This window comes from Dipodomys ordii, unplaced genomic scaffold (assembly GCF_000151885.1).
Source record: "Dipodomys ordii isolate 6190 unplaced genomic scaffold, Dord_2.0 Scaffold25, whole genome shotgun sequence".
NCBI lineage: Eukaryota > Metazoa > Chordata > Mammalia > Rodentia > Heteromyidae > Dipodomys > Dipodomys ordii.
In genome coordinates this window covers 9,812,028-9,839,105 of record NW_012267241.1, presented here as the reverse complement: position 1 = coordinate 9,839,105, position 27,078 = coordinate 9,812,028, and the positions used below count along the sequence as shown (strand labels likewise).

At 39.1% G+C, this 27,078-nt stretch overlaps 1 protein-coding gene across 6 annotated transcripts in view; it reads left to right on the top strand.

The window, feature by feature from the left end:
- The window catches only part of Dtna (dystrobrevin, alpha), a 328,938-nt gene that overhangs the window by 215,032 nt on the left and 86,828 nt on the right, over positions 1 to 27,078 (top strand). For all 6 annotated transcript variants that reach the window (XM_013014905.1, XM_013014910.1, XM_013014907.1 and 3 more), the window contains one exon: positions 17,720 to 17,933. In XM_013014905.1, coding sequence (XP_012870359.1) covers positions 17,720 to 17,933 — 214 coding nt within the window. The remainder of the gene's footprint in view (positions 1 to 17,719; positions 17,934 to 27,078) is intronic.

Genomic DNA, 27,078 nt, shown 5'->3' with positions numbered 1-27,078 from the left:
GTCATAATCACACCAAGCTACTTGGAAAACAGTCTATTCCAGGTAAAAAGAGATTTGCCATTTCTGTCCAGTAGCTCCTCCTGATGCTCTTTCATCTCCCTCCTAATGTAATCTGCATATAATAAACTCCTGCTTTATGTTTGGCACTATGTTAGGAGCCAAAGTTAGTGCAGTAGTAAGCTGTATGTTTACACTGGGTAGAGGGACTTTTAAAAACACTGATAAACCTATGTAGAAATTTAGCAATAAGTTTGGGAATACCTGGGAGATAATGTCCTAATTGGAAGAATGGGTAGATGAGAGGACTTCCCTGGAACTTAAATAATTAGCACACTAAGAAAAAAAAAGAGCTTTACGTTCATTACGAAGTACCACCTTATAGACTTCATTTATTTTAGGATGAGGAAAGATAGAATGTTCTAGCAAAACTTGCATGATTTAATTGTTCTTCTAAAATTAAGCCTCTTTTTAAAAATTGTTTCTACCTTGATTGAAGGATGAAATATTACTTGTGTTCTCTGAGTTATCCATACTGACAATAACTATAACTGTTGAGATGTTCACAGTTACTTGTAAAATGGTGACACCATTGATTATGACTCTCATAATCCACAGCGGTCAAAGCAGCAGCCATATTTCATGTGTGTCACGGGTGACACACATTAGCTAATATTGAACCTAAGTCTCTTCCCAGAGGAAGGTAATTTCACTCTGTAATAAGACTTAAGTCATACTGAATTATGGTACCTTACAATGAACTTTTACTCTACAACAAAAGAAGAATCAAATTTTAGGTAATGTTTTTGCAGGTGTGTTTGCAACAGAACAAAATGAGATTGCCTCTTAGGTGAGTACAAAACCCATTAGCACCACCATGATATGAAAGAACAAAGAGGTTTATTGTTTATAGCTAATAAGGAGCAGGTAATTCCCAAAGCAGTGACTCCTGGGGCCAACAAAGCAAGTTGCGTTTCTTTGGGAAACTCACAAACACTCATGCTAAACTGTTTATCACATGGGAAGATGGCCTTGTTCTTGAGCATATTTACTTTCACACCATGCTTCTTTGGACCTCAAGTATTTAATGGTAGAAGGAAGCCAGATGCCAGTGTTTTAAGCCCGTGAGCCTAGGTACCTGGATATGGCAGCACACATATTTCAACATTCCAGAGACTAAGGCAGGAATATTGTGAGGTCTAAACCGGCTTGGATTACACAATATCATGACCATTTACTGTGTAATGAATAATGGCTCATCCAATGTGGTGGTAGGCAGGCCTTTTGTAGTAACCACAGAGCTCCCTTTGTGGTCCTATTTGGATTCTTGCTGTTGTTGAATCCATAACTCAGACGAAGACATAGAAGATACATGGCCTATTCCAAGGTAGACTTTGAGTTTATAGGCTTTCAAGAAAAGGCTATCCTTGTAAGACTAAATTAAATTTGTGATGTATTAGGGTAGATGGGGGAGGGGAAGGTTATTTTAAACTGGATTAAAAACAGCCAGAGTCCCAGCAGCACTTCTCAACATCTTTTGGTCCCCTAATCTGATATAGATCTTATAGGGTCACTTGCGTGGTCCATGGAAGGTACTGGACAACCCTACCTGAAATGCAAAATTTTGCTGCTCAGCACATCTCCTTTCCTATTCATGCATACATCATCAGCCAGAAGAGCATATGCAAACAAGATGTACCTGCCAACCCCCTGCTATAAAACAAGAGCTATAAGAGCCCCATCCTCTTTAGGCAAGACTCCCCACCCCTCCACTTTTCCTCCATAAAGATTTTTTTCCAAATCAGTTCTTCCTCTAATTATTCTTCCTTATTCTCTTTTCTACCCTCTAACCCATGACATTATCAGAACTTGCCCTGATAGAATATGGGAATGAAGGCCTCTCAAGATTAGGGGACACCAAGCTAGCTATGTTATTTTCTAGAAGGAATGAGAGAGCATGGAGAATACAGTATCTCTAATCCTCCTTTCTAGTGAAATCCTTCTCTTTAGTTTCAAGATTATTGTTAAATTCCCACAAAAATAAGCACCCTCAACTCTCTAGACAGGCATGTGTGAAATGACAGCTCAGACTGTATTTTAAACAAGTACCTGCTCCTCACAGGAACGTGATTTCTATGGTCATCACTGACAAGCTTAATGATCCAGCTACCCTGCAATGTCAGCAATTTTTTATTCCAGAAATTACTTTGAAGTCAAAGAAATACAGCTTTGAGTTCACAAACAACAAAAACCATTAGGAAAAATAAGACAGAATTAGCTGCTAATGACTGTTGTTTAGTAATTACAAGACTAAGGAGGCAAGGAGATATTTTGTGCCTCATATTGCTCATCTTTTAGTTGTTCTGGTCACAGTTTGAATTTTTTTTCTGTCAATCATAATAATTAAATTTTTCTTTAAAATGGAAAAACCTGAGAATTGTATTTGGCTTTCAGAGTTTCTCAAAATATCTTTCCTCTAATAAAAAAAAGTATTAAATGTTCCTATCAGTTTTTCCAAGTATCTATTATCAGGAAATAATTTAAGTTAGATGTATGGTTTGATTTCTGTTAATGTCTCCGAACTTCTTTCAGAATATTTTTGTGAACCAAAGAATGCAAGGCCAGGTATAGTACCTGTGACTGTAATTTCAGCTATTTGAAAAGTACCAATAAGAGGATCATAATTTTAGTCCATCTGGGCAAAATATTAATGAGGCCCACTGCTCAGTTAAAAAAAGCTGGTAGTAGTGCACACCTGTACTTGTAGCTACTCTAGAAGCTGCAAGTAGTAGGGTCATAGTCTGTAGTCAGTCAGGGTAAAAGTGTGAGACTTTGTCTGAAAAAAAAGTAGAGCCAAGAAAAAAAAATATTGGGGTGTGTCAAGTTGTAGTGTTTGCTTAGCCAGAACAAGGACTTGGGTTAAAACCCCACTGCTGTCAAAATATAATTTTAAAAGATAGGTTACCATTTTTACCAGTGACTCTATCACTATTAAATGAATGCAAGTGAGTGCCATGTATCTAGTAGTTCCTAGTGAAGATTCTTCTATGAAGGAATGAATGTGGTAGACTCACCAGCTAAGTGAGCTATCTTATGCTGTAGAAGAGAAAATTAGAGAGACTTTTTCAGTTGTGAACTGATATTCCTCACCTTTATTCAAGCTAGTATCCCAGTACATCTTAGCCACAACAACCAGGCTCAGTGCTAAGTTTGTGGGGGTTGGGAAGTGTTCTGCTGACACACAATCAGTTGGCACCCATCACAGCTAGCTGAAATCAAAGAGCTGGATGGGTTCCTGGTTCTCATGTGGAGGATGCTCCCCTCCCTGTATACTGGTTAGTGGTAGAATTCACATCCTGCAGTCATAGGATTGATGTCCCTGATGCCTTGCTGGCTGTCAGCTGAGGATGACTTTCAGTTCTCAGAGCTCCTGGGATTTCTGGACACATGGGCTGGGTAGAAAATTAGTGTTTGTTTCTTCTTTCATACCAGCTATAGTATACATGTCTCCTTCTGGGACTGGTCCACACAAACCCATGCTTGATAAACAGGTTTGTACAAGGCCTATCCAGATCTTCTCTTTATTGCAAAGTATCCTGATTTGGGACCAGTATTTCCTATGCAAAATTCCTTCACAAGAGTACCATTATTAGTGTGTGACTAGCTGGGAGAAGGTACATGACATTGCGTGCCAGGAATCTTGGGAAGACATCTTAGAGCTTACCTACCACAGTAGCAAGAACACAGACAGTTCTTATTTTCCACATAACAATGTATAAAACCTTGAATGTAAATAATAAAGTTTCAGTTTAAAAAAAAACCCTCAGTCAAGAGAAACAAAACCAAAATGTGTTGAGAAGAGAAAGAAGGACATTCTAATAGCCTTAAAAAGAAGAACAGGGAGAGACACAAGAAGCAGATGGCTAACCCTTTGAGCAAGGTTTTCTCTTTTGTCGGGTCTTCGTCCATCCCATGAAAGATGGACAGACGGATGGGTCCAAGGAAAGGTAAGTGCGGCCACTAGCCCGTTCCCCCGCCTCCCTCAGCCTAGGAGACAATCAGATGCAGCGGGGAGTCAAGTCAAGCAGGAAACTGGTTTAATTACACAGAGCAAGCACCTTTTAAAGCAAAAAGAGTGGGTGGCATGGGAGGGGAGGAAGAGGAACCAATCACTGTCAAGGTCACACCCTATCATACACCTAAGGGCTGGTTACGCACTGAAGGAAAAGCAAATCGGGCTCTGCCCACTCAACTCCCTTTCAGCGCCATCTTTGCTGCCCATGTGCTCCACAGATTCCCCCTTTTTTGTTTTAATGGCAGACCCACCTCCCAGTTAGTTATCCTTTTCCCTCCTCTGTAAGGTTACTTTAACAGGATTACATCGGTAAGGACAGCATTGGCCATGCAGGGGGTTCGAGGCAAGTCTGGGGGGCGAGATTCGCCAGACAAGGATAGGGAGGGCCCTTGTGCATGATCCAAGAGCCTGTCCCAGTTACCTCACATCCCCACCTAGCACAGTAATAAACATCAGCCCCACCACAGTTAGAAATGTCCAAAGCAGTTCAATTAGTTCCTGGGCGTATATAAAAGTCAGTATCTCATAAGGTCGTCCTCTTCAGAACATGGGAGCCGCCTGGGTATTGGGAGTTCTACATATGCGGCACGGTACATCCTCATGGGCCCCCACACTCAGGCCATTCTACTATAGTCCAGAAAAACAAGGAAAATTTAAAACAAACTCTGCAGACATAGCAAAGCAATCCTGGGCACCTGGTGTCTTTTAACTGAGCCAGTTCCTTGTACGTGCCTTTAAGCGAGCACAGGGGTCAAGATGACCTTTGAGCTTTACTGTCAGCTCCCAATGTCTCCCAACATCTTTGGTATTATTGCAAATATTTTTGATACGTATTTCCATTCTTGCTGTTGAGTCATTCTAGACACTTATTTAGAATAAAGAAAAGTACATTACACTAGAATACAATGTTCCCCAAAACTCCCTGTGGGGAAAACTGGTGGTGACAGCACATAAACAAACCTATTAATGATACTTGGGTGTGATGGCAGTGGAAAAACTCTTCACCCAGGCTCCCTGGACCTATGGCAAAATTGTTTTCCCTGTAAACATCTGGTAAAGAGAAGCTATGATTTTTAAGTCTATTTATTTGTAAGATCTGAAAGGGGCCAGTGTTTGTTTTCTTCTTGGTACTTTTAATTTTAGCAAATGTCACCAGCTATGTCTGCCACAGGTTAACCTGTGGACCAGAGCCTTGTGTCAAAGGACCTGGATGTAACAGACAATAGCTCCCTTTGCTTCTGTTTCAGAAGCAACTTCCCTCTCCTGGTGAGGTAAGAGCGTCACCTTTAAATACCCTAGTCATGTATGAAAGAGGGATGTACCCAGATGAAGGCATGGTCTGCTTCTCCAATGCCAAGCAATGCAGGGATCCTCAAACTTCCCTTGGCCTGTCAGGCCCTGTTCCTGGGAGCTTGCATGAGTGACCCAGAAGGACATCCAGAAGGTGATTTTCCCACAGCCTGCCTTCCCAGGGGCAGATCCCCGGGCTCCAAGGGCTTACTGAGAGAAAACAGAAGATAACCAAGAGGACAGGGATGTGAAAGGTTGCTCTATCCAAAATGTCACCCTCCACCCTCCTCCCCATATCACCTAGGTCATGTTGCACTGAGCTTTTTGAACACTTGTGACTTTTTAGCAATAATCCGTGTATTTAATTACTGAACAAGTAGAGAACAAGCATTTCACTGTGTGTGAAGCATCATTGTAGACCACAAGGAGAAAAACAAGCCTTCAGAAATCTTTTCTGTTTGCATATTTCTCTTACAGAATGTAAATGTAAATAAACATGAATTTCTTTCAATATACCTCTGGGGCAATACTGAAATGTTCATTTCTAATATATTATTCTCACCTGTTGAAGATTAGAGCAAAAGTGATTTAGAAGTTGTAATAGAATGGTGGAAGGTTTGTTCAAAGAGACCTTTCTTAGAGTGTTTGTTCCTGGTACGTGACCTATGCTCATGCCCAAGTCATGAATCCTTGGCTGTCTTTGAACTCTTGTGCTACTTCAAACTGAATCAATTACAAAGTCTCAGCAGTTATGCTTTCTACATAAAGATCTATCTTTGCTGATTAAAACACCTGTACCTAAATGACAGTCTAAAATGGTCTCAAGATATCCTAGCCTTGGGGCATTCCATTCAAAGTCCTCTGGACTGTGAATTCATTGTGGTTTAGACCTAAAAATAGATTATCTGGAAGGGGCTTACCTGACCTTAAGAGCCCTTTTAGATCTGAAGAAAGGGTTGGAAATTTGAGTGTCCAACTTGATTTGACTAGGCTGGCTTGAAGATCATGGTACCCATACATCCAATCTCTAAATGGTGGAAGATGTCTCGCCAACAGTCAGCAAATCAATGCAGACCTCAGTCCCACAACCACAAGGAACTGAAGTGCCAGCATCAAGGATAGATAAGTGGTTCACACCTGGCATCCCAGCTACTTGGAAGACAAAAGTAGAAAGGAATGAGCTGCAAGGTTAGCTGGGACAAAACTGTGAAACCCATCTGAAAATTAAATTTAAAACAAAAATATTGGGGGCATGGCTCAAGTGGTAGAACACTTGTCTAGCAAGTAAAATCCTTAGTACCACTAATAAGAATAGATATTTGGAAAGAAAGTATTCTCAGAGCCTCTCTATGTTATCTTCCTTGTACTATTGTTCGTCTTTCTTTTTCTTAGAGTATGTATTACATTCTGACATGCACTTTGTCTTTCTCAGTTTAAATTTGGGATCCTCTAAGGCAAGAGCAATGTGTGTCTCAAATAGTGGTGTGTCCACAGTGCCTGGCTTAAGCGTTCAATAGATACTTACAGTGAACAAAATGAAATGAGCTGCCGAACAAGCAAAAAGCTTTAGTGGTAGTGTATGCTTCAGTGCCTATTTAAATGAATAAAATAGCACTGAAAGCCAACTTTGAAAAATATTTGTAATTGTCATCTAGGTATACCGTAGTGCTTGACATCCCAAAACTCTGTTTTCTTCTTAAAAGATCTTGAACTTTCTCAACTTTGGCATTTCTGAGGTTTTTCAAAAATGTCACCTTCATCTCCATATTGTGAGGGAATCACAATAGTTATAAAAGTCTGGCTATTAAATCTATGAGTGGAGACCGTATAGGATGACTCACTAGGGGTGAGCTTAGATATTAGATCCACCTGCTTCTAAAGTTAGTAAATAGATCCTTTACAAAGTTAAACCCTAGAAAGGAGAAATTAGTTAATATTTAGATCTTCCTTTTCATTTACATTCTTTTATTAGTTTCACAATTCTTGGTATAATACTTTGAAAATAATAGTCTTAATAAATGCTTGGTTTGATTGAATGTAGTTAAATTTAATTTCTAGTATGACAGTTATTGCACCAACAATGACTAGACCTCATTTTGAACAATGATCCTGGTCTATAAACACAATTTAAGGAACATTGAATATTTTTTCCTAGTAGGCAGCAAATATAATACAAGAGCCGCATAGAATTGGCATGGTCCTCAGTTTGGTTTTATACCAAGACTATGTTGTAAAGCTTTTTCATGATGCTTTATTACATCATCTTAACCAGGAAATTAAAGTGAGATGAAAATGTTATCTTCATAAGATATAATGCTTCTTTCCAAGAATTCTTAGCAGAAAAGTAACAGCCTTTGTGATAAAAGCATACCTTCAGAACAAGGAAGAAGTTGAGATTGGGGAGAAAAAGGATAAGCTCCTGGGATATTGTTTATGGTCACTTTTATAAAGGTTGGATGTAGTTTTATTAACATTTTCTTTCTGCCTTCAAGGTTTAGTTTATGTGAATGATAGATAGTATGTCCAGTGCAATCACATCAAAGTACATTTGGTGATCGCCAAACTGGGTTTTCTTCACCATTACACTTTTCCACATTATTTTGTCAGGCTAAAAGGCCTGAGTAAGTCATAAAAATAAACAGAAAATCTTTACAATTGGTTAATTTGCACCAGGCTTTCTTTACCATAGCAGTTTCAGGATTTGGGAGATATCATTCATTATTGACATTAAAACAAATTAAAACAAATTCCTCTCACATCAATGAGCGTGGATTTCCAGCTCGTCTTGTGTTCGGACTCCATTCCCCACAGCAGGGATCTCAAACTAATGTGCTACATAAACCTACGGATGCCCTGGATACCCACAAGACCTGTGCAATCAGATTCCGGAGTCTGAGATCCCACCACTGTTGTTTCTGAAGAGTAGCCTTGCTTTTCACCATCAGATTTGGCTATCTGTGGGGATCTGAATTAACTTACACAGTAATCTGAAAATGAAATTAAACATAAACTCTGGTAAAATCCAGAGTCTTCATAAAATTCATAGATAAATATTCATTTATTTTTGTAATGAAGATATTTGATCATTGAAAAATTAGGAAGGTGCTGGATCTTGCAGTAAGATCTTATAGTAAGCTCTGAGCAAACTCCTCTTTCCTGGTCAGAACAACACAAATATGAACACCCCATCCTCCTCCTGGCTCTGTGATATTGTTCACTAGTTACCCTCTCCCTACCCTACCCCTGAGTATTCACCCTCTACTTCTTCAGCTATGCACAAAGTACCAACCAGAGCTTTACCTTCTCCGCATCTTTCTAAAGTTTCCAGAACACAAAAATATCTGTATTTAAAAACTATTTCCTATAAAACTATTATTTTAATCTGCTCTAATGAACTTATTAACTCACATTCTTGTGTTGATCTCCAGTTAGGTCATCTGACTATTATTATCATGAGAATTACAATCTCCTCTATTTGGGTTCTTCTATTTTGTTCAATTACCTAATGAATTTTGTTCAATTGCCTAATGAATTCTAGATCTTTAAAACACCTATTTCAGAATTTCACTCTTGCTCCCTTTTCCGGCTCTGTATTTATAAGCATATGGTAGTCTTTTTCCATATGTCATTGCTTTTGTGTGCAGTAGATATATATGGTAAGTAGTAATATTCTCATGAGCCGAAGCTCTATTGAGATAAGTATTTGACCTGAAATTGAACTTAACTGCTGATTTCTATCTTTCATAGATTTTTTATTTTATTTTTGACACAATTTTACCCATTGAACCTGAAGTTTCAAAAGAAAAGCTTATAGTATGAGACAAATCCCATCTTTTAGTATATATCATTGTGATATCTCCATACAAGCATATAACATACTTGCATCAAATTCACTCTCTCTATTGCTCTTCCTTATTCTTCCCTGTTCTCTCCAGTTTTGAGTGGGTTTCACTATGCTATTTTCATACATATATATATATATGTATTAAGTAATGATATACACATAGACATGTATACATATATACATAATGATAAGTGTGTATCATTACTTAATTGCATTCATCCCTCATCAATAACACTTTCCCTTCCCCCTCTACTTTATTATTGCTCTTCCCCTCTGAGCAGTGCTCTTTTGGAAATCTTATGAGACATATATCTTTGTAAATGGAGGAAAGTACTAAAAAAAACTTTGGAGGTGGGTTTAATAATTCTACTTGAATATGATGATACATTTTAATGCATCTTTATTTTATTTCTACATTAAGTATAATACCTGAAATGTGTGGAGTACTTTGCAGTTCACTGTGTTCTCATGCAAGCTTTCATTGGTCTTCACTACACCTACAAAATAGGAAGGTGTATATTATGATTCTTATTGTATTCATGAAGGTTTGTGTGGACGCCTCTCTTGTCATCTCTTTTCACATGAGAAATTAAACATACAGTATGAGTTACCAGGTATATCAACCAAATCATCATGCATCTACCTTCACTGTATAAAACTTTTATTTTAATTAAGTACTTAAAGAGTAAAAATGATTCATTACAAAATATTCAACACATTTATTTGATTATTCTATTCCCTACCACATTTAAGTTCTGAGTGGCCAGGGAGCTGCCTGTCTTGCATACTATAATGGGAGGACCGAGACAGAATGGCCACAGAACAAAGGCTGGATAAGGGAAGGGTTAAGTCTGAAATGGAAGGCTATGCTGAGTGAGCCACTTAGACTAATGAGCCGGAGGGGTGGCCAGGAGTGGATCTGATTCGCCCATGTGATAGAGGCTGTGTTCCTCACTCTGCCTCCGCACACCCTGCCTCCCCAATCTCACCCTCTCACACCCTGCCCCTCACACCTCACTCCCTCACACCCCACCTCTATGAGGCTGGAACCACCCATGCGAAGCTCCTTAGAAGTGTTTTTACTTACTACATTTCCACTTCTGATGCTCTTGGTCCATTTCGAAGAGGCCTGCAACTTTGCATGCTGCTGGACAAGCAGTAGCAGTCCTCCAGGGAGCTAATTCCTAGCCTTGAAAGTGAGCCCAGCATGCAGCAAGGTTGTGAATCACTATGCCAAAATGAAGGAAGTTAGATGATTGACTACTGACCTTCCTCTGCTGCAAACCCTTTAGGTTGTCAGCATCACCTGGAAAGCTTTGACAAGACCCTTCCAGATCTCTTCAATTTTAGAATCAAGAAGTGGTGGAGTTTATAGCTAAGAATCTTGAGGAGATTTGTAATTGCTTTTCAAAAAAAGAAAGGAGAAGGAGGAGGAAGAGGAGGAGAGGAGGAGGAGGAGAAGGAGGAAGGGAGGAGGAAGAAGAAAAGGAGGTGAAGGGAAGGAGGAAGAGGAGGAGGAGGAGGAGGGTAGGAGGAAGAGGAGGAGGAGGAAGAGGAAGAAGAGGAGGAGGAAGAGAAGGAGGAGGAGGAGGAAGGGAGGAGGAAGAGGAGAAGGAGGAGAAGAAGGAGAAGGAGGAAGATAGGGAGGAAGAAGAGAAGGAGAGGAAGAAGAAGAAGAAAAGGAAAGAAGAAAGCCACCTTGCATAGATTCAGTGACTGGAACCCATCCTCCACAATGTGGTCCACAAAAGCTAGCCTTGAGAGCCTTGAGTTAAATCATGACAGATTAAATCCTGAAGTTCCTGTCCTCTTGGTATTCTGGCCCCCATACTTTATTCTTATAATTGTACTCATTCTAATTTTATGATACCAGTCATTTCTAGCTTGTTATAACTGCATCTTATTAAGAAAAGCATAGTATGGCTTTAGATCACCGTGATTAATTACTTTAACACTAGGAGTTATCTTTTGCTAAGCACCTATCATTGTAGAAGTTCTCCCAGGTATACTTGGATTTAAATCATCCTTAACTATAGACTAAAGGACTCCTATTTAAACGGTGTCAGGCATCAGCAAACAGATAGCAAACTGTTTTCTCCACCTCTAACTGTTCTCCACTGCAGCTTAGCTTTTCCTACTTGATATTACCTAAATTTATGGAAAATTACTGAAACTGTGTTCTTCCTTATAAAGAAAAACTCTTAGTTCTTAATAATTGATGGATGAACACTCATATCATTACTTTTAAGATTACATGAAATTCTAAATAGGCTTAAAGAACACATTTTGTTTATTCATGGTATGGCTAATATTGACTAAGGAACTTCATTCTTCAAAGCGTTTCATTACCTAGTATATTACTATAAAATGTTGTATAGATGAGGGAGCTCCATTTCTTTATTTATCTTGGGTGTCTAGTAGCAGGTGCTTTAAGATGACAAACTTTGATAGCTCTTGAGTAAAATAAGCACAGTACCATCTAGTGGTAAATGGCCATTATTACATATCCTAAATGTCCTTGTTTTTTTTTTAATGATTAGAAGCACTCAGGCAACATATATGTGTATAGCATATTTGTATACATATATATATATATATTATATATATATGGGGGTATGTGTATGTGTAAGCATACCTATATGTAAAATGTATATATCCATACATATATGCACTTACAAATGCATATATAAAACTATCAGGCTTTTTAAAACATACTTTTTAATAACTTCATAGAGGATCAGAACTCAATGTTCTCAATGTTTCTATTTAAACAAAAGGCTTGTGATACTTGTTTTTCAATAGTTTATATATATTGAATGCTCTATAAAGCACTGAGTGCTCTCTGTAGATTATTTCATTTAACCCTCCTCCATACAGTGCCCTCAAGAAACTATCATTATCCCATTTTATAGATGAGGAAACTGAAACTTGATTATATTAAGTGCCTTGTCCAGGGTTGAATGGACAGCAAGAAGGAAAGCCTGTCAAGCTCAGCTCTTCCACTTCTGCACTCTCATTACAACTCCCAGAGAAATTACCAACGAAAGAAAGTGCAAGAAACCTTTATGAAACATGGCCTTTCTCTTCAGATTTCAAATTATCCAGTAGGACAAAACCAATGCATACTCAGGGTTTATGATAACTGTAAGTGTCTGCTATTGTGACTGCAAAATCTCTGGATTTCAGAGATTTGTGCTAAAATTTAGCTTGAGACTTGATTATTTTTGTCAATCATAGGGCTTAAATTCAAAGCCTAGGAACAGTCCTTGAGCTCTTTAGCTCAAGGTTGGTGCTCTGCCACTTTGAGCCACAGCTCCACTTCTAGTTTTCTGGTGGTTAATTAGAGATAAGAGTCTCACAGAGACTTTCTTGCCTGGGCTGTCTTTGAACCACCATCCTCAGATCTCAGCCCCCTAAGTAGCTAGGATTACAGATGTGAGCCGCCAGCACTCAGCCTTGAGGATCTTTTAATAGTGCAAGGTGGTTTTAGTTCCAAGGGTGGTGAATTACTTGAACACTGATACCTATCATTTGTTGAGCACCTGTTACATGTGGCCAGCACATCTATAGGCTCATTACACAAATCACTCTGAGGGTAAAATTTGTGGAGCTGTAATAATTTGTCCCAATTTACAGTTATTAGCAGAGCCATGGGTGAATCCCCAATATTCTGGCTGTGAAACTTGTCCCCTATCCACCATGCCACTCCTGGAAAATAGCACTATAACATGGCACAAGGTGACAATTCTTTCTGTGACCTATCACCTGTGCATCCCCTCGTACTCCAGCTACTGCCAACTGCCCCCCTACCCATTCATACTGCTTCCTTCTCTTAAAGCAGCAATGTTTTAATAGTTACTCGTTTACTTACTTAATTTGTTTTAGTTGAGACAAGATTTTCCTATGTAGTTTCATCTGTCTGGGAACTCTCCCGGTAGCTCAGGCCAATCTCAAATTCATGATCCTCCTGCCTCTAACTCTCAAGTGCCTCGAAGATAGGTGTGCATCACCATGCCCAACAGAAATGGTATTTTTTAAGCTGCATTTATATCATGTGGCTTTCCTTCTTCAAACCTGCTGTTAGATTCTGAACAAGGGCAAACCTTGCCTGCATGCTACAGTGTTGCTCCAGCCTTCTTCATCCTCCTAGCCCCATCACAAGTATATCCTATTTTGTACACTGGGCCTTGAATGTCACATTATGTCATGGCTTGTGGTTATCTCTCTGTGTGACTAAGTCATGTCTGTGTCCTCACTCAAATCTTAGCTTCCTGAGTCAGTATGCCTTGGAACCTCCAGGACCTACCACAGTTTCCTGAACCTAATTACCTAGATTAGCTTTATTAAACCAGACCCAATGACCAATTACCTAGAATTAGTACTTCACTTTTCCTTACATTAAACTTTGAATTGGATGAATACAAGAATGAAGCATATATACCTATGATTTCCTATGTGGCATGCCCTATTCCACTTGTTTCTCGGGCATCTCATTTAACTATCTGAGGATGGTTGGTTCCAAGATAAAGGACAGAGAGATTTAGTGACATCTCTGATGATTTATGCAGGACACACACCAACACCTGTGTGAGCCTTACAGGTGTGTGGCATTGTCCCTTTAGAAATCAAAAACATCCAGAGAAACTCAGAAATTTGGCTTCTCTACTGAATCACTTCCCGGTTATTTTTTTCACTTGATCAACAGCTCCTGTGATGTTAAGCCACTTTGGGTGTGGCATCTATAATACAGAAGCAAATAACCAGCCTTTCCACAGAGTCCACTAAGTTTTGAATGGAGGAAGAGAGTAGGGTTCTAAGGTGGCACCCAGGAGACGTTCAAAACCAGAAGACTATAGATTGAGAAAGTCACCCTTGACAAGGTGATTAAGATGCGAAATTATGATGAATAAAGTATTAGATGAGAAAGCAGCAGAGGTCAGATTTTAAAATAAGAACTACTTTGAAAGCTGTATTTGGATTAAAAATAATGGGAAGTTATTAGAAGCCCTTGCAAGTGGCATGTCAGATTTATGGGAGAAATTTACAATTCTCGTGCCATTTGAAAGAAAGATTTGGAGTGGAAAAAGAATGGAGACTGGAGGAAAGGACTCACACAGCCATGCCATTTCTCCAGGAGTACTTTGCTTGCTAACTTGAAACATTAGATAAATAATGCTAGCACATGTAAATGATCTCCTTAGTATTTTTGATAGACAGAGAGCTTGTAACTTTGAAGTCACTTAAATCTGAGTTTTTCCTAATACATAGATAAGCATCTCACTTGGTAAGTTATTTGTATTTATTTGCCCCAAACCAGAGATGTATCAATGTTTTCCCTTTGACATGACCTACAAGAACATTTCTTTGTTCAAATATACTGTTTGTGACCTAGGAACTACCACATTTTATTGATTACTTTTCCATTAAAGGATTCTTTTAATTTATAGATGAAGAAGTAAGGCTCTAAGATTTTAAGAGGCTAAGAGAGTACGAATTATAGTAGAGAAGCTGTGTTTAAAATTCTAAGTCCAGTATTCCATGAGGCTAAGCATGAGTCTCTTCCCTTCATTGAGAAAACATTATTTTAAAAAATTACTAAAAGCAATATCAAGCTGGATGCTGTTAGTAATGTCTTTCATCCTAGCTGCTCAGAAGACTGAGATCCAGAGGATCACTAAGGGCAGCTCAGACAGAAAAGTCTGTGCATCTTAGTATCCAAAATAACCATCAAGAAGAAAGGCTAGGCATGTGGCTCAAGTAGAATACCAGCAGGCACAAGGCCTTGCATTCAAACGCCAGTATACACACACACACACACACACACACACACACACACACACACACACTATCAAAATCCAAGTGAAGAACACATGAAAGTTCTATGTAACTTATTTTTGTTAGTGGGGTGACTTGCATAATTGCTTAAATATTAATGCTCTTAACACATATAAACTTAGTTATGGGAGCCAGACTTTGGGTTTTCATTTTTTCCTTATGCTGATTTTGGAAGTAAAATCCGCATAGACTTCACTGGACCTTCAGAATCTAGAGATCCTGTAGTATACTTGGCCTAGAGGAGAATGTGGTACAAAAAAACTTTGCTTGTTGGTAGGCCTGTCCCTTGTTATGTGGTTATTTCCAAAATCAAGAAACCATAAAATCTGTTTAAAAAAACAATAGAAAAGAATGGTGCCAAGAAAACATGGTCACATACAATGCCAAGTACTTACCAATAAGAGTTCAAGAGATGTTCCTTTTGTTTTTTTAAAAATAATACCAGAAAGTTGGGTGCTGCTGGCTCACACCTATAATTCTACAACTCTGGAGACTGAGATCTAAGGATCAGCAGTTTGAAGCCAACTAGGGCAGGAAAGTCCATGAGAATCTTCTCTCTAATTAACCGCAAAAAGCTGGAAGTAAAGTTGTGGTTCAAGTGGTAGAGCACTGGTCTGGAGCAAAAAAAGCTCAGGGACTGTGCCCAGGTCCTGAGTTTAAAACTGGCACACACACACACACACACACACACACACACACACACACACACACACACACACATACGTATTGTCAGAAGTGAATGAAGAGACAGTAGTCAGACTGAGGAGCTGTTTAAGAAAAAAGCAAATATAGTGTACACATTTCTTAGGACCTGAAACATGTATGTACTTCATTGCAAAAAGACAAAATATTTATTAGCAAATGCTAGCAGTGAAAAATGAACCTGAACAAGGCAAAGATATAAAAAGGAACTGGAACTCACACAGCTGCTAGAATATGAAATGGGACAACTGACTTTGCAGAACTCTTCAGAAGTGGTTTTTTTGGGGGAAGGGGGTTGGGTTTTTTTTGACAATCTAAACATAAACCAACCACTCACCAATTTAACTCAGCCTCTAAGTACTTAACAAGAAAAGAAATGGAAGTATAGGTCTGTCTAAAGGCTTTTATATAATTGTTTTTAGCCACTTTGTTCCTAACAGCAAAAACTAGGTCAATTCAAATGTCTACCAACAACTAGGCTGATAATCAATTTGTGATATTCCATGGAATACCACTGTTCAGCAATTAAAAGAGCAAACTGTTGACACATGAAACAATATAGACGAATCTCAGAATAGACTATCATTTAGGAATTATACAAAATGGTGACAGAAAACAAACAGATGAGATTGCTTGGGAAGCTCAAAGGAAACATGCAGTGTGAATGGATATGTTTATTAATCTTGGACTGGTGATGGTTATTGAAATGTTCTATCAGTACTTCAGGACAAATAGCAAAGTATAGAAACAGAATTCCTGACTATCCTAGTAGAAAGTGACAGTTACTTAAGTCAGATTTGCTAGTCAGTTCTGTAGCCAAGAAATTACTTGTTCTTATCTAGGCTAGTCAGATCTGTGACTCACTCCTGCTGCATAGAATTGGTCATAAAGAGCTTATCCTAATGTGTCCTTTTCGCCTTGTCTTCCTGACCACTTCAACTTGCCCTTTTGGCTGTTTTCAAACTTCATACTACTAAAAAGATATAAATAAATGAAAACATCTTGAATACTCAAATGCAATTTATTTTTGTTTAAATTTTATTGTAAAGGTGATGTACAGAGGGGTTACAATTGCATAGGTAAGGTCATGAGTACATTTCTTTTTGAACAATGTTACCCCATCCTCATTTTCCCCTGCCCCCCGCAGCTGCTCTCTCTCCCAGTTGTAAAGTTCATTTCCAACATAACGTCTGGTGAATATCACTGTTGTGTTGGTTCACCCCCTGTCCCACTGCTTTCCCTTCCCTTCCCCAAATCAGATAAACTTAAATACAAGACAAAGGGTATAGAAATAACAAACAATAACCATAGGGAATAAATCAAAGGAATTAAAAGAAAGAAAGAAAGCAGAAATAACTGCAAACAGTACACCAAAAAAGAAAAAGAAAAAAATATCTTCTTGTTTCCATTTCTTGGAGTCCATTTTGATAAGCGTCATTTTATATTGTCATATGTACATAGCTATTGAGCTATTGTGATCCTCTTTAAGAATATCCTAGACATATTCTAGTTATTACAAATGAGGGAAAACATGCAGCTGTGATTCTTTGGGTCTAGCTTGCTTCATTTAATATAATTATTTTAATATCCGACTGGACGTTAGAATTTAATCTGTTCTTTCATTTTTTGAGAGGTCAGAATGCACAGTAGGGAAAATGCTTTGAATTAGACTTGATTTCCCATGTCCATTTTGCTTCTGATTGGCCTTGCCCCTTTGCGTTTGTCTTTAACTTCCCTGTTTTCTTACATGTAAAATGGGGATCTCAGGTGTATTTCAAATGTAATTGCAAGGACCACTGCAATATTCAGTCAACAATTTATTTGCTGTTATATGTCCAACCCTAGAGCTCTCTATGTCAGCCCCCATGACAGCTGGACGTGTGAAGGGCCTAGAAAAACCAGGGTGGATGGACATAGAAAGCAGTTTTCCTCTCCATGTACTTTGGGCTGACGTGCTCACTCTGCTTTAATTGTAGTACACCTGGTGGATATTTGGAACATCATAGAAGCCCTGCGGGAAAATGCTCTGAACAACCTGGACCCAAACATAGAACTCAATGTGGCCCGCTTAGAGGCCGTGCTCTCTACCATTTTTTACCAGCTTAACAAACGGATGCCGACCACGCACCAAATCCACGTGGAGCAATCCATCAGCCTCCTGCTGAACTTCCTGCTTGCTGCCTTTGATCCGTAAGCTCTCTCTGATTCCACATGCTCCATTTCAATTTACTTTTGCACTCTTCCAGGTCATTTTTGCAAGTATGTGTGTATGTGGGGGGGGGAGGGTTAAGAGAGAGAATATGTATATATGTATGTGTATGTGTGTGTGTATACAAATATGTATACATATTGCCAGTCCTGGTGCTCAAACTCAGGGCCTGGGCACTGTTCTTGAGTTTCTTTTTGTTCAAGGCTAGCACTCTACCATTTTGAGCCACAGCACCACTTCTGGCTTCTTCTGTTATGTGGTATTGAGGAATCGAATCCAGGGCTTCCTGCATGCCAGGCAGGTACTCTACCATTAAGCCACATTCCTAGCCTTTGCAAATGATTGTGTAGAGTATCACTTTCTTTTCTTTATCTGATGCTTATGTCAAGAAGTCTATTCTGTGATTGATATACACTTTAAAGTCTGTGAGAAAGACTAGAGAGTAAAATAGTGCCTTGGGGTGGGGAAGAGAGTGGCATTTTATGAGCTCACCTTTATTTTCACTCATCATCTTGCACTTCCTATCTACTATGGGCATTCAAGTGTGTGGTGTGATCCTGGGGCATGTGGAGAATTTAATAAAGCGTGCGTGGGAGGATGGTTTTTTTTTGTATGTTTTTTTTAAACTGTTTTCTTTGCTAATTGTCTAGGCCAATGTTTCTGAGGTGTCATAACAAGACCCTAGAGTAGACAGGAAAGAAATTGAAAAGGTTTTCTTGACTAGCCTATGCTTTTACCCATGTCTTGTGTTAAATGAACTGATCAGTTATGGGCTGCCATAAAACAAAGTCAGTGCTGGTCTGCAAACAACACTGTTGTCCAACACAGTTGAAACACAGCCTCATTATGGGATAATTTCCCCTCATAGAATCAGAACTCTGGAGCTGGCTGACATCTTCAAGACTGATTGCCCAAATCTCTCATTTTCTAAATGAAAGAAACGAAGCACAAGCAAACTGTCCTCTATCCAGTGACTTGCAGCGTGTTAGTGGCTGAGTGGAAACCTAAGTATTGTACCTAGGCTACTTTTCCCAGGTGTCTGCAACAGCCTGGTGAAATGCAAAAGTGGCCCTTAATTCCATGACCCCTAAGATTTCACAAGGGTTTTCCTCACAGCCCATCATCTGGATGTAGCATCACCAACTCTTCAGTCACCACTTGTTTTGAATATTAAAAAGGAAAATGGCTAACATGACCTTTAATGTTAAGACTTTGAAGATTTTATTTAGTCTTCTTGTCAGGCTAATAGTTGAAAGCATGTACTCCATCAATGGAGATGGTCTGGACAAATTTATGTCACCAAGGCCATCAGCCATTGCTTTGCAACCTAGAGTGGTAGCAGAATAGTCCCTGCTTGGTTTTACAAGTACATATTATTGTCTCCATGAAGAAATTCCTGGAGGTGAAATAGTATTTTGTTTTCAACAGGAAAAATAGGCTTTAGGGCTGGGAAGGTGGCTCAGTGGTACAGCGCTTGCCTTGCAAGCATTGAGGCCCTGGGTTCGATTCCTCAGTACCACATAAGCAAAAAGAAAAAAAAAAATAGGCTTTATTTCAATACCTCATCAAATCTATCTAGAGTATATGTCTACTGGATCATAAAGGCAAATCTAGATCACCATTCTTTGGGGCAGAGTTTGTTGTTCTAACTTTGTATAATATCCTTAGGAGCAAAGATTACATCATTGCCATTCCAATGACCTAACTTACTCCCAATGACTTAACTTCCTTCCACGAAAGGTCATTCTATAGCGATCCTTGAGCTTTATCTGTCAAAAAGACAATGAGATAGTCTCTTTCTCCCCTTTTAGTTGTTTTTATATGTGTTTGAAAATTATTTTTGAGTTTTTATTAATATTAATGAGTTGTACAATGGTGTCTTATTATAATATTTCCATTTGTGGATGCAGCACATCTTAATGAGAGCCAAACCCTCCTTTGTCTTTCTCTCTCCTCCCTTCTGTCCCTTCCCAAACAAGCCTTGTGAAATAAACTCTTAATGAGTCATGCAACTTGGTAGATTTCTTGCTGCTTCTGTATAGCTGTGTTCTGCTGGACTACTTGGGACTTATTTGTTATAAGTTCTGTTAGAGTGCTGCTGTTGAGACAAAATAGCTGAGATAATCTGCTTATAGGGAAGAAAGATTTATTTTGACTCATGGCTTCAGTCTGAGGTCACTTTGTTCCATTCCTTGTAGACCCATTGCAAAGCACATCGGTCATGGTAGGCACATGTGGCAGAAGACATCTGTTCTGCTCATGACAGCTGGGAAACAATGAGGAGGAGTGGGTTTGCAGAGTCTCAAGATTCATTTCAAGGACTCATTCCTAATGACCTGACTTCTTCCCAATGGGTTCCACCAATTCCCCAAACTAATCCTTTGGTGTATGTGCTTTTGTGGGAGATTTAAAATCTTCTTCACAACAAAATGTAATAAAAGAAAAATATCTTTTTGTACCAATTCTGGAATATTACTAGAAGAGTCATAGAAAGAAGACCAAGATGAAAACATAAATTATACCTATTCCCTAAATACAACAATTAGGACCAGATTAATGATAAGGATGTTTTGTGAAGTATATGTCATTCAAACTGATAACAGTTAGACATTTCACTTCTGTTTTTTCTCATTCAGTGCTGGGGTTTTGAGCTTCATGCTTCACTTTTTCTTATGTCATTCATGGGGCTCTAACTCTGGGCCTGGGTGCTGTCCCTCAGCTCTTCAGCTCAAGGCTAGTGCTCTACCACTGGAGCCACAGCACCACTTCCAGTTTTCTGGTGGTTTATTGGAGATAAGAGTCTCACAGACTTTCCTACCCAAGCTGGCTTTGAACTGTGATCCTCAGATCTCAGCCTCCTGAGTAGCTATGATTACAGATGTGAGCCACCAGCACCTGGCTTCATGTTTCACTTTTATTTAGAAACATTGGTGAGATCTTTTTTTAGAAACAGCTGTAAATGTACCCTAAATGATGTCTAAATCACTTCAAGACCAGTAAATGCTAACTTTAAGGACTAGCACAAAGAAAGGGGAAATTCATACAAATGTTCAGAAGAAATGTTTATTACCTACTCTTCTTACATGTAGGAAAGCTCCTAATATATATTTCAGTAATGTTGATTGCAAGCTATATAAATACATCCAACTCACAGAAATCTCATTGCAGAGATTTTTAAACACATCTCCAACAAGACAAAAGTCTGAAGACACTAATGTTTTTCTTCTCTCTCCTTTGGCATAGTGGATGTGTATAGGCAGTTTTACCACTACTTGAGTATTTCACCTGATCACTTTTGAAATTTTAATATGAAATGGAAACCATCAGGAAGTACAACCAACTGGAAATGTAACTTTAAAAATGAATATAAGGAGAGCAACTTAAGAATAAAATAAATGAATGCTTGACTATTTCCTATAATAGTAAACTTCTGTTTACCCAAATGGGCTTCCGTATGGAAATCTGATGTAGCTTCCTACCACCCACTATAGAATACAACTCTTGAAATCAAACTTCTATATTTTGGCAGCTATGAATGCACCAGATACTAGTAAAACAAAGATGTGCAGTTGCTATTATAGAATCACAGAAACCTTTAGAGAATTTTCTTCCACTGGCTTTATTTTCAATGGATAATTTTTTCAAAACCAGGAAAAATATCCACAATAAAAAAACTGAGATGACTTCAGAATCTGGTCTATGAAGAAGTTATGGTTTTTTGTTGTTTTTTTTGGGGGAAGGGGTCTGGTCGTGGGGCCTGAACTCTGGGCCTGGACACTGTCCCTCAGCTCTTCAGCTCAAAGCTAGCACTCTACCACTTGAGCCACAGCGCCACTTCCGGCTTTTTTTGCTTATGTGGTGTTGAGGAATTGAACCCAGGGCCTCATGCATACAAGGCAAGTGCTCTACCACTGAGCCACTTTCCTAGCCCTGAAGAAGTTATGTTAAAAATAGGAAATGTATTACACCTAGCCAAATCAATTATGAAATAATGGCAAAAGCCCACTTCACATGTACTGTATGTCTTCCCGAAAATCAGATTCACCTTCCCTCAGCCATAATGTCCCTGAGAGTAACTTTTCCCCAAAATCTGGATCTTAGTTCTCCTTCAAGGATGCTGCAGATGATAATCAGTTTCATGGCTACTAGATTTCTCTGTTCAAGTGGGTGCCAGTGGCTTACACCTGTAATCCTAGCTACACAGAGGGCTGAGATCTGAGGATTTTTGTTTTTGTGTCTAAGTTACTCTCTTACAAAGATAAAGCACACAGTTAGATATAATTAGTTGGATGACACACAAAGTTAGGAGGCTGCACTTGACCCCATAGTGTGTGCCAGGTTCACCATTCTGTCACTGAAGAAACAGTTCCTAGAGTCTAAATGATTTTGTTCTTCCTGACTTTCCTTCTAAAACTGAGTATTTCCCTGGAAAGGAAGTTACCCAATTACAGCCAGCTTCTCAGCAGAGCATTTCTGTAGCTACAACTCTCCTTTCTAAGGACTCTATGGAAAAGAACTGACACTCCTGGAAAGAGGAGAAATCAAGAGATATCAAGAGTAAGAGGAGTAGGATCAAGAGAGAAGAAGGTGCATTCGAACACAGCCAGAGCTCGAGCCAGTCCCTTCCTCTTGTCTCCTTCCTCATGAACCCAGAAAGTGGCCCACCCCCTCTGCTTATTCACTACCAGCAGGACTGTTCTTCAGAGTCTATCTATACACTGGTGTAGCTTCCCCTTCCACCTCTTACCACGTATCAGTGGAAGAGAGGAGAGATCTCTTTGAACTATTCAGAGATCTTTATTATTAATTAGGAAATAGAGAGGAGCTCAAAAGAAAAGCAACGCAGTAGAAAGTTACACGATGAAACTACAGCCTTTTTGAGAGGCATAGTCACTAATTCAGTCTTGGAGACCTTGGTGGTCAAGATCCCATTCTTCTCCAGGTCCCTACTGTCCCTTGCACACAAGACTTTACTCCTCTTTTGCACTCTGTGTTTGAATGGCTGACATCTACGTGATGCTTAGGATGGAATGCTGTTTTCTTTTCCTTCTTGATAGGACCATGCCCAGCACAAGAATGAACTAATGAGCAAAGTCAAAGGTTGACTTTTCTTATCGCTGCCATTTCCTCTCATTCTTTGTCTGAGATTAAATTCTTCTTAATCTCAGAAAAGACAAGACAACACTACCAAGTTTTCTTCTTGATCTCAGAAAAGATGTCACAATGCATTATCGAGGCGCCTGAGTACGGTGGGCATGAATTCATGCCCTTTATGTCAGGTGTTCATAACTATCAATATGGTTCATCCAAATTTCACAGACTTCTTACTTTCTCCTCATTTTCCTGCAAAACGCTCCCAACTTCAACCTGACTTCATCTTATTTCAATTCAATAATACCTTGCTTCTTAGAACAGTTTCTCAGAGAGTAGATTATGTGGCATTGCTCTTGGTTTGGTTTATTTTTGCAAATATATTCAGTTACTCAAAATCATAGTAGCATAGCTATTTTCTTATTTGCAAGTGAAACTGTTTTTAATGCCAATTTTTTCTTTTCTATCTCTTTTTCTTCTTGTCAGTTTTAAGGCTGAACTCTGGGCTTGAATACTGTCACTAAGTTCTTATGCTCAAGGTTAGCGCTCTACCACTAGAATCACAGCTCCACGTTTGGCTTTTCATGGGTAATTGGAGATAAAAGTCTCAGGACCTTCCTGCCTGGGCTGGCATCAGACTGCAATCCTCAGCCTCCTGACTCGCTAGGTTTATAGACATGAGCTAGTAGTGCCCATTTTAATTCCATTCTTTATTGATAATAATAATAATGACAATATCATTATCATAGCTAAGAGATGTCAGCATTTACTGTGGGCCAACAATCTCACTGACTCAGCCTTGCATTATTATTAAAATAATCCCCAGCAGAGGAGCAAAGAAGGCCGAGACCTGACAGGTTACATCACTTGCATATTACTTCATACTAAGTGAAGGGGGTGAACGCAGCAAAGATCACTTTGTTTGAGCAGTTGATATATATTGAACTCTGTATTTCCTATTATCTCTCTCTTTTTTTTTGTCAGTCATGGGAGCTGAACTCTGGGCCTGGGCGCTGTCCCTCAGCTCTTCAGCTCAAAGCTAATGCTCTACCATTTGTGCCACAGTGCCACTTCTGGCTTTTTCTGCTTATGTGGTGCTGAGGAATCAAATCCAGTATCTCATGCATGCGAGGCAAGCACTCTACCCCTGAGCCACCTTCCCAGCCTCCATTACATCTTTTTTAAAAAGAGAGGTAGTAAGATTCTTAGGTGCATGAGGCATCTTAAGATTCTGCTCATGCTCATAGCCTTCCCAGTCTGTGGCTGTTATATATATTTGACAGAGACAGTGACAATTTCCAACATTTGGATTAGGTCCTTTGTCTTCATGGTCTCAAAGCATGAGTCCATGGACACAAAGAGTTATTGAAGAAAATAGTTAGCGAGCTCCCACTAGACAGTAGCAGTCCCCTGTGCGAGCACTGTCTGGGGTGCATTGTACAGGTGTTTATAAGGTATCACATTGGGTAATCCGTGGGTCATAAGAGTCCCCAGATCTAAGCACAGTTTCCACACACCTGCAGGAGCTACCTCTCCATGCATTGTTTAGCCCTCTTGACTGGATGCCTCTCCAGCTCATGCCTCTGGGGTCCAATCAGTCTGCTGTTCACGTGCAAGTCTTTCAAGGTCAATGAGCCTTGACTTGATGTCTAGAAGCCTGCATGAAGAGCTGCTCAAGGTCATAGTTAGGGACACAGAACCGCAGGAGGCGGACCTCTACTCAGATTGCCGAGCCAGGTTCTTGATCTGCTTTCTATAGGGTATATTCAATTTATTTTACAATGATGAAAAGTCTTTGGAGAATTATTCCATTTTAACATCATGTAGGAATCTGGAACAAAGTGCTTTCCACCAGAACAAAATCTATAGTTTACCAGAGACCATTTTATGTACATTTTGGAATTCAGGATGTGTTAAGAAAAAGCACTTCCCAGGCAAAGTAAGCACATTTTAAATACCTAGGTATAGGGAATAATAGAGAAATACTTTGACTTAAGTTTTACACTGTAACATCACAGTCAATTTTATGACAACTACCCAGAATAACAGATCTTTCATCTGATAGTCTTATGCCAAGAGGACAAAAGTGCTGGCATTTCCTTTCTGTGGGACATATCACACCTTACACAGCCATCTGAGCAGCCATTCCCACTTCTGTTCCCCCACCCTACACTGCCATGAAAGAGATCACAGTGAGGAGTACAGGATGTTCTTAGAAGTCTGCCGTAGTTTGAAATTTTAAAAAAGATTCTGATATTACATATTTACAGAGTACACAACCATTGTCCTGTGTGCCAGTGAATTAGATGGCTCATGTTTGAGACTATGAGAATGTGTGACAGAGAAGGAAAGAGAAAATTCTATGGAAGGTCCTCTTTCCTTCTGTTATGTATATGACTACAACTAGGTGTTTAAACTGTGCTGCGTTGGCCTGGTAAGTATTTTTTCTTAGCACTTCCTAAATTCCAAAATGTCCATAAAATGGTCTCTAGTACACTACAGACTTTGTTCTGGTGAACAACATTTTTGTTCACGATTCCTACATGCTGCTAAAATGGAATCATTTTCCAAAACCTTCTCATCACTGTAAAATTAATTGGATATTCTTAATGTTGTTCATCTTTGGTTAGACTAGCACTTTGTATGAGTAGCTGACAGAATTTTAAGAAGGTGTGAGAGTCATTCCAACAGTAGTGGCTCTTCTCATTCTAGAGTCCCCGGCAAACTCACCTGATCCAGGCTAGGAGAAATTCTTTACCCAGATGTGTCACTGACATTGTAAGAAGTCCCCAAAGAGATACTATAACCAAATAAAATGCTTCTATTTGCTCATAGATTAATTTCACTATCCCCCAAATGAGAGTACTGTATATGTATATATATGTATATATTAACTGTATATATGTGTATGTACATATATATATGTATGTATATTGCCATTTCTGAATTTAGCTTCCCTATAGACAATGAGCAAATGGAGAATAGGAATCTCTATGTGTTCATCCACATATCCTTTACCGCTGGGAAAATACCAATAAATCCTTGGCAAGCAACTAAATGGATGATACCTATGATTAGAAAATAATTTTCAGATAGAGACATGTAGAAGTATGAGAGAAGAAGCAATTCTCAGCTAATTAAGCCTCCAAAATGTGAGAAAGGGAGCAATTTGAGTGTTACACTTATCAAAAAATATTTACCAAGTGGTCTTGTAAAACATGGGGGAAAAGATGAGTTTCTGATTGCAGTATTCTTTCTGCCTGTTCAAGAAACCATTAGGCAATAGAATGGAAGAAAGACAGCCTCTTCAGTAAATGGTGCTGGCAAAATTAGTTAATCACTTGTAGACAACTAAAGCTAGATCCTTATATATCTCCCTGTACCAGAATCAACTCCAAATGGATCAAAGACCTGGGAGTCAAAGCAGACACTCTGAAAACATTACAGGATGGAATAGGAGAAATCCTAGGTCTCCTTGGCACAGGCCAAAATTTTCTTAAAAGAGACCCAGAAACACAACAAATCAAAGAAAGGTTGGACAAATGGGATTGCATGAAATTGCAGAGTTTCTGAATGGCAAAGAACATAGCTAGCAAGATCAATAGAAAGCCCACAGATTGAGAGAAGATCTTCACTAGCCATACAATGAATAAGGGTCATATCTAAAATATACCTGGAACTCAAAAAACTAAATCCCCCAACAACAAATTCTCAGAGAAACAACTGCTCAATAAATAAGTGTGTTAAAGACTTAAAGAGAAACTTCTCTGAAGAGGAAATAAAGATGGTCAATAGACACATGAAGAAATGCTTAACCTCCCTAGCCATAAAAGAAATGCAAACCAAAACAACATTGAGATTCCACCTCACCCCCGTTAGAATGACTAGTATCAAGAACTCTAATAATAACAGATGCTGGAGGGGATGTGGACAGAAAGGAACCCTACTGCATTGTTGGTGGGAGTGTAAACTTGTTCAACCACTTTGGAAAGTAGTATGGAGGTTCCTCAAAAGACTCCACATAGAGCTCCCCTA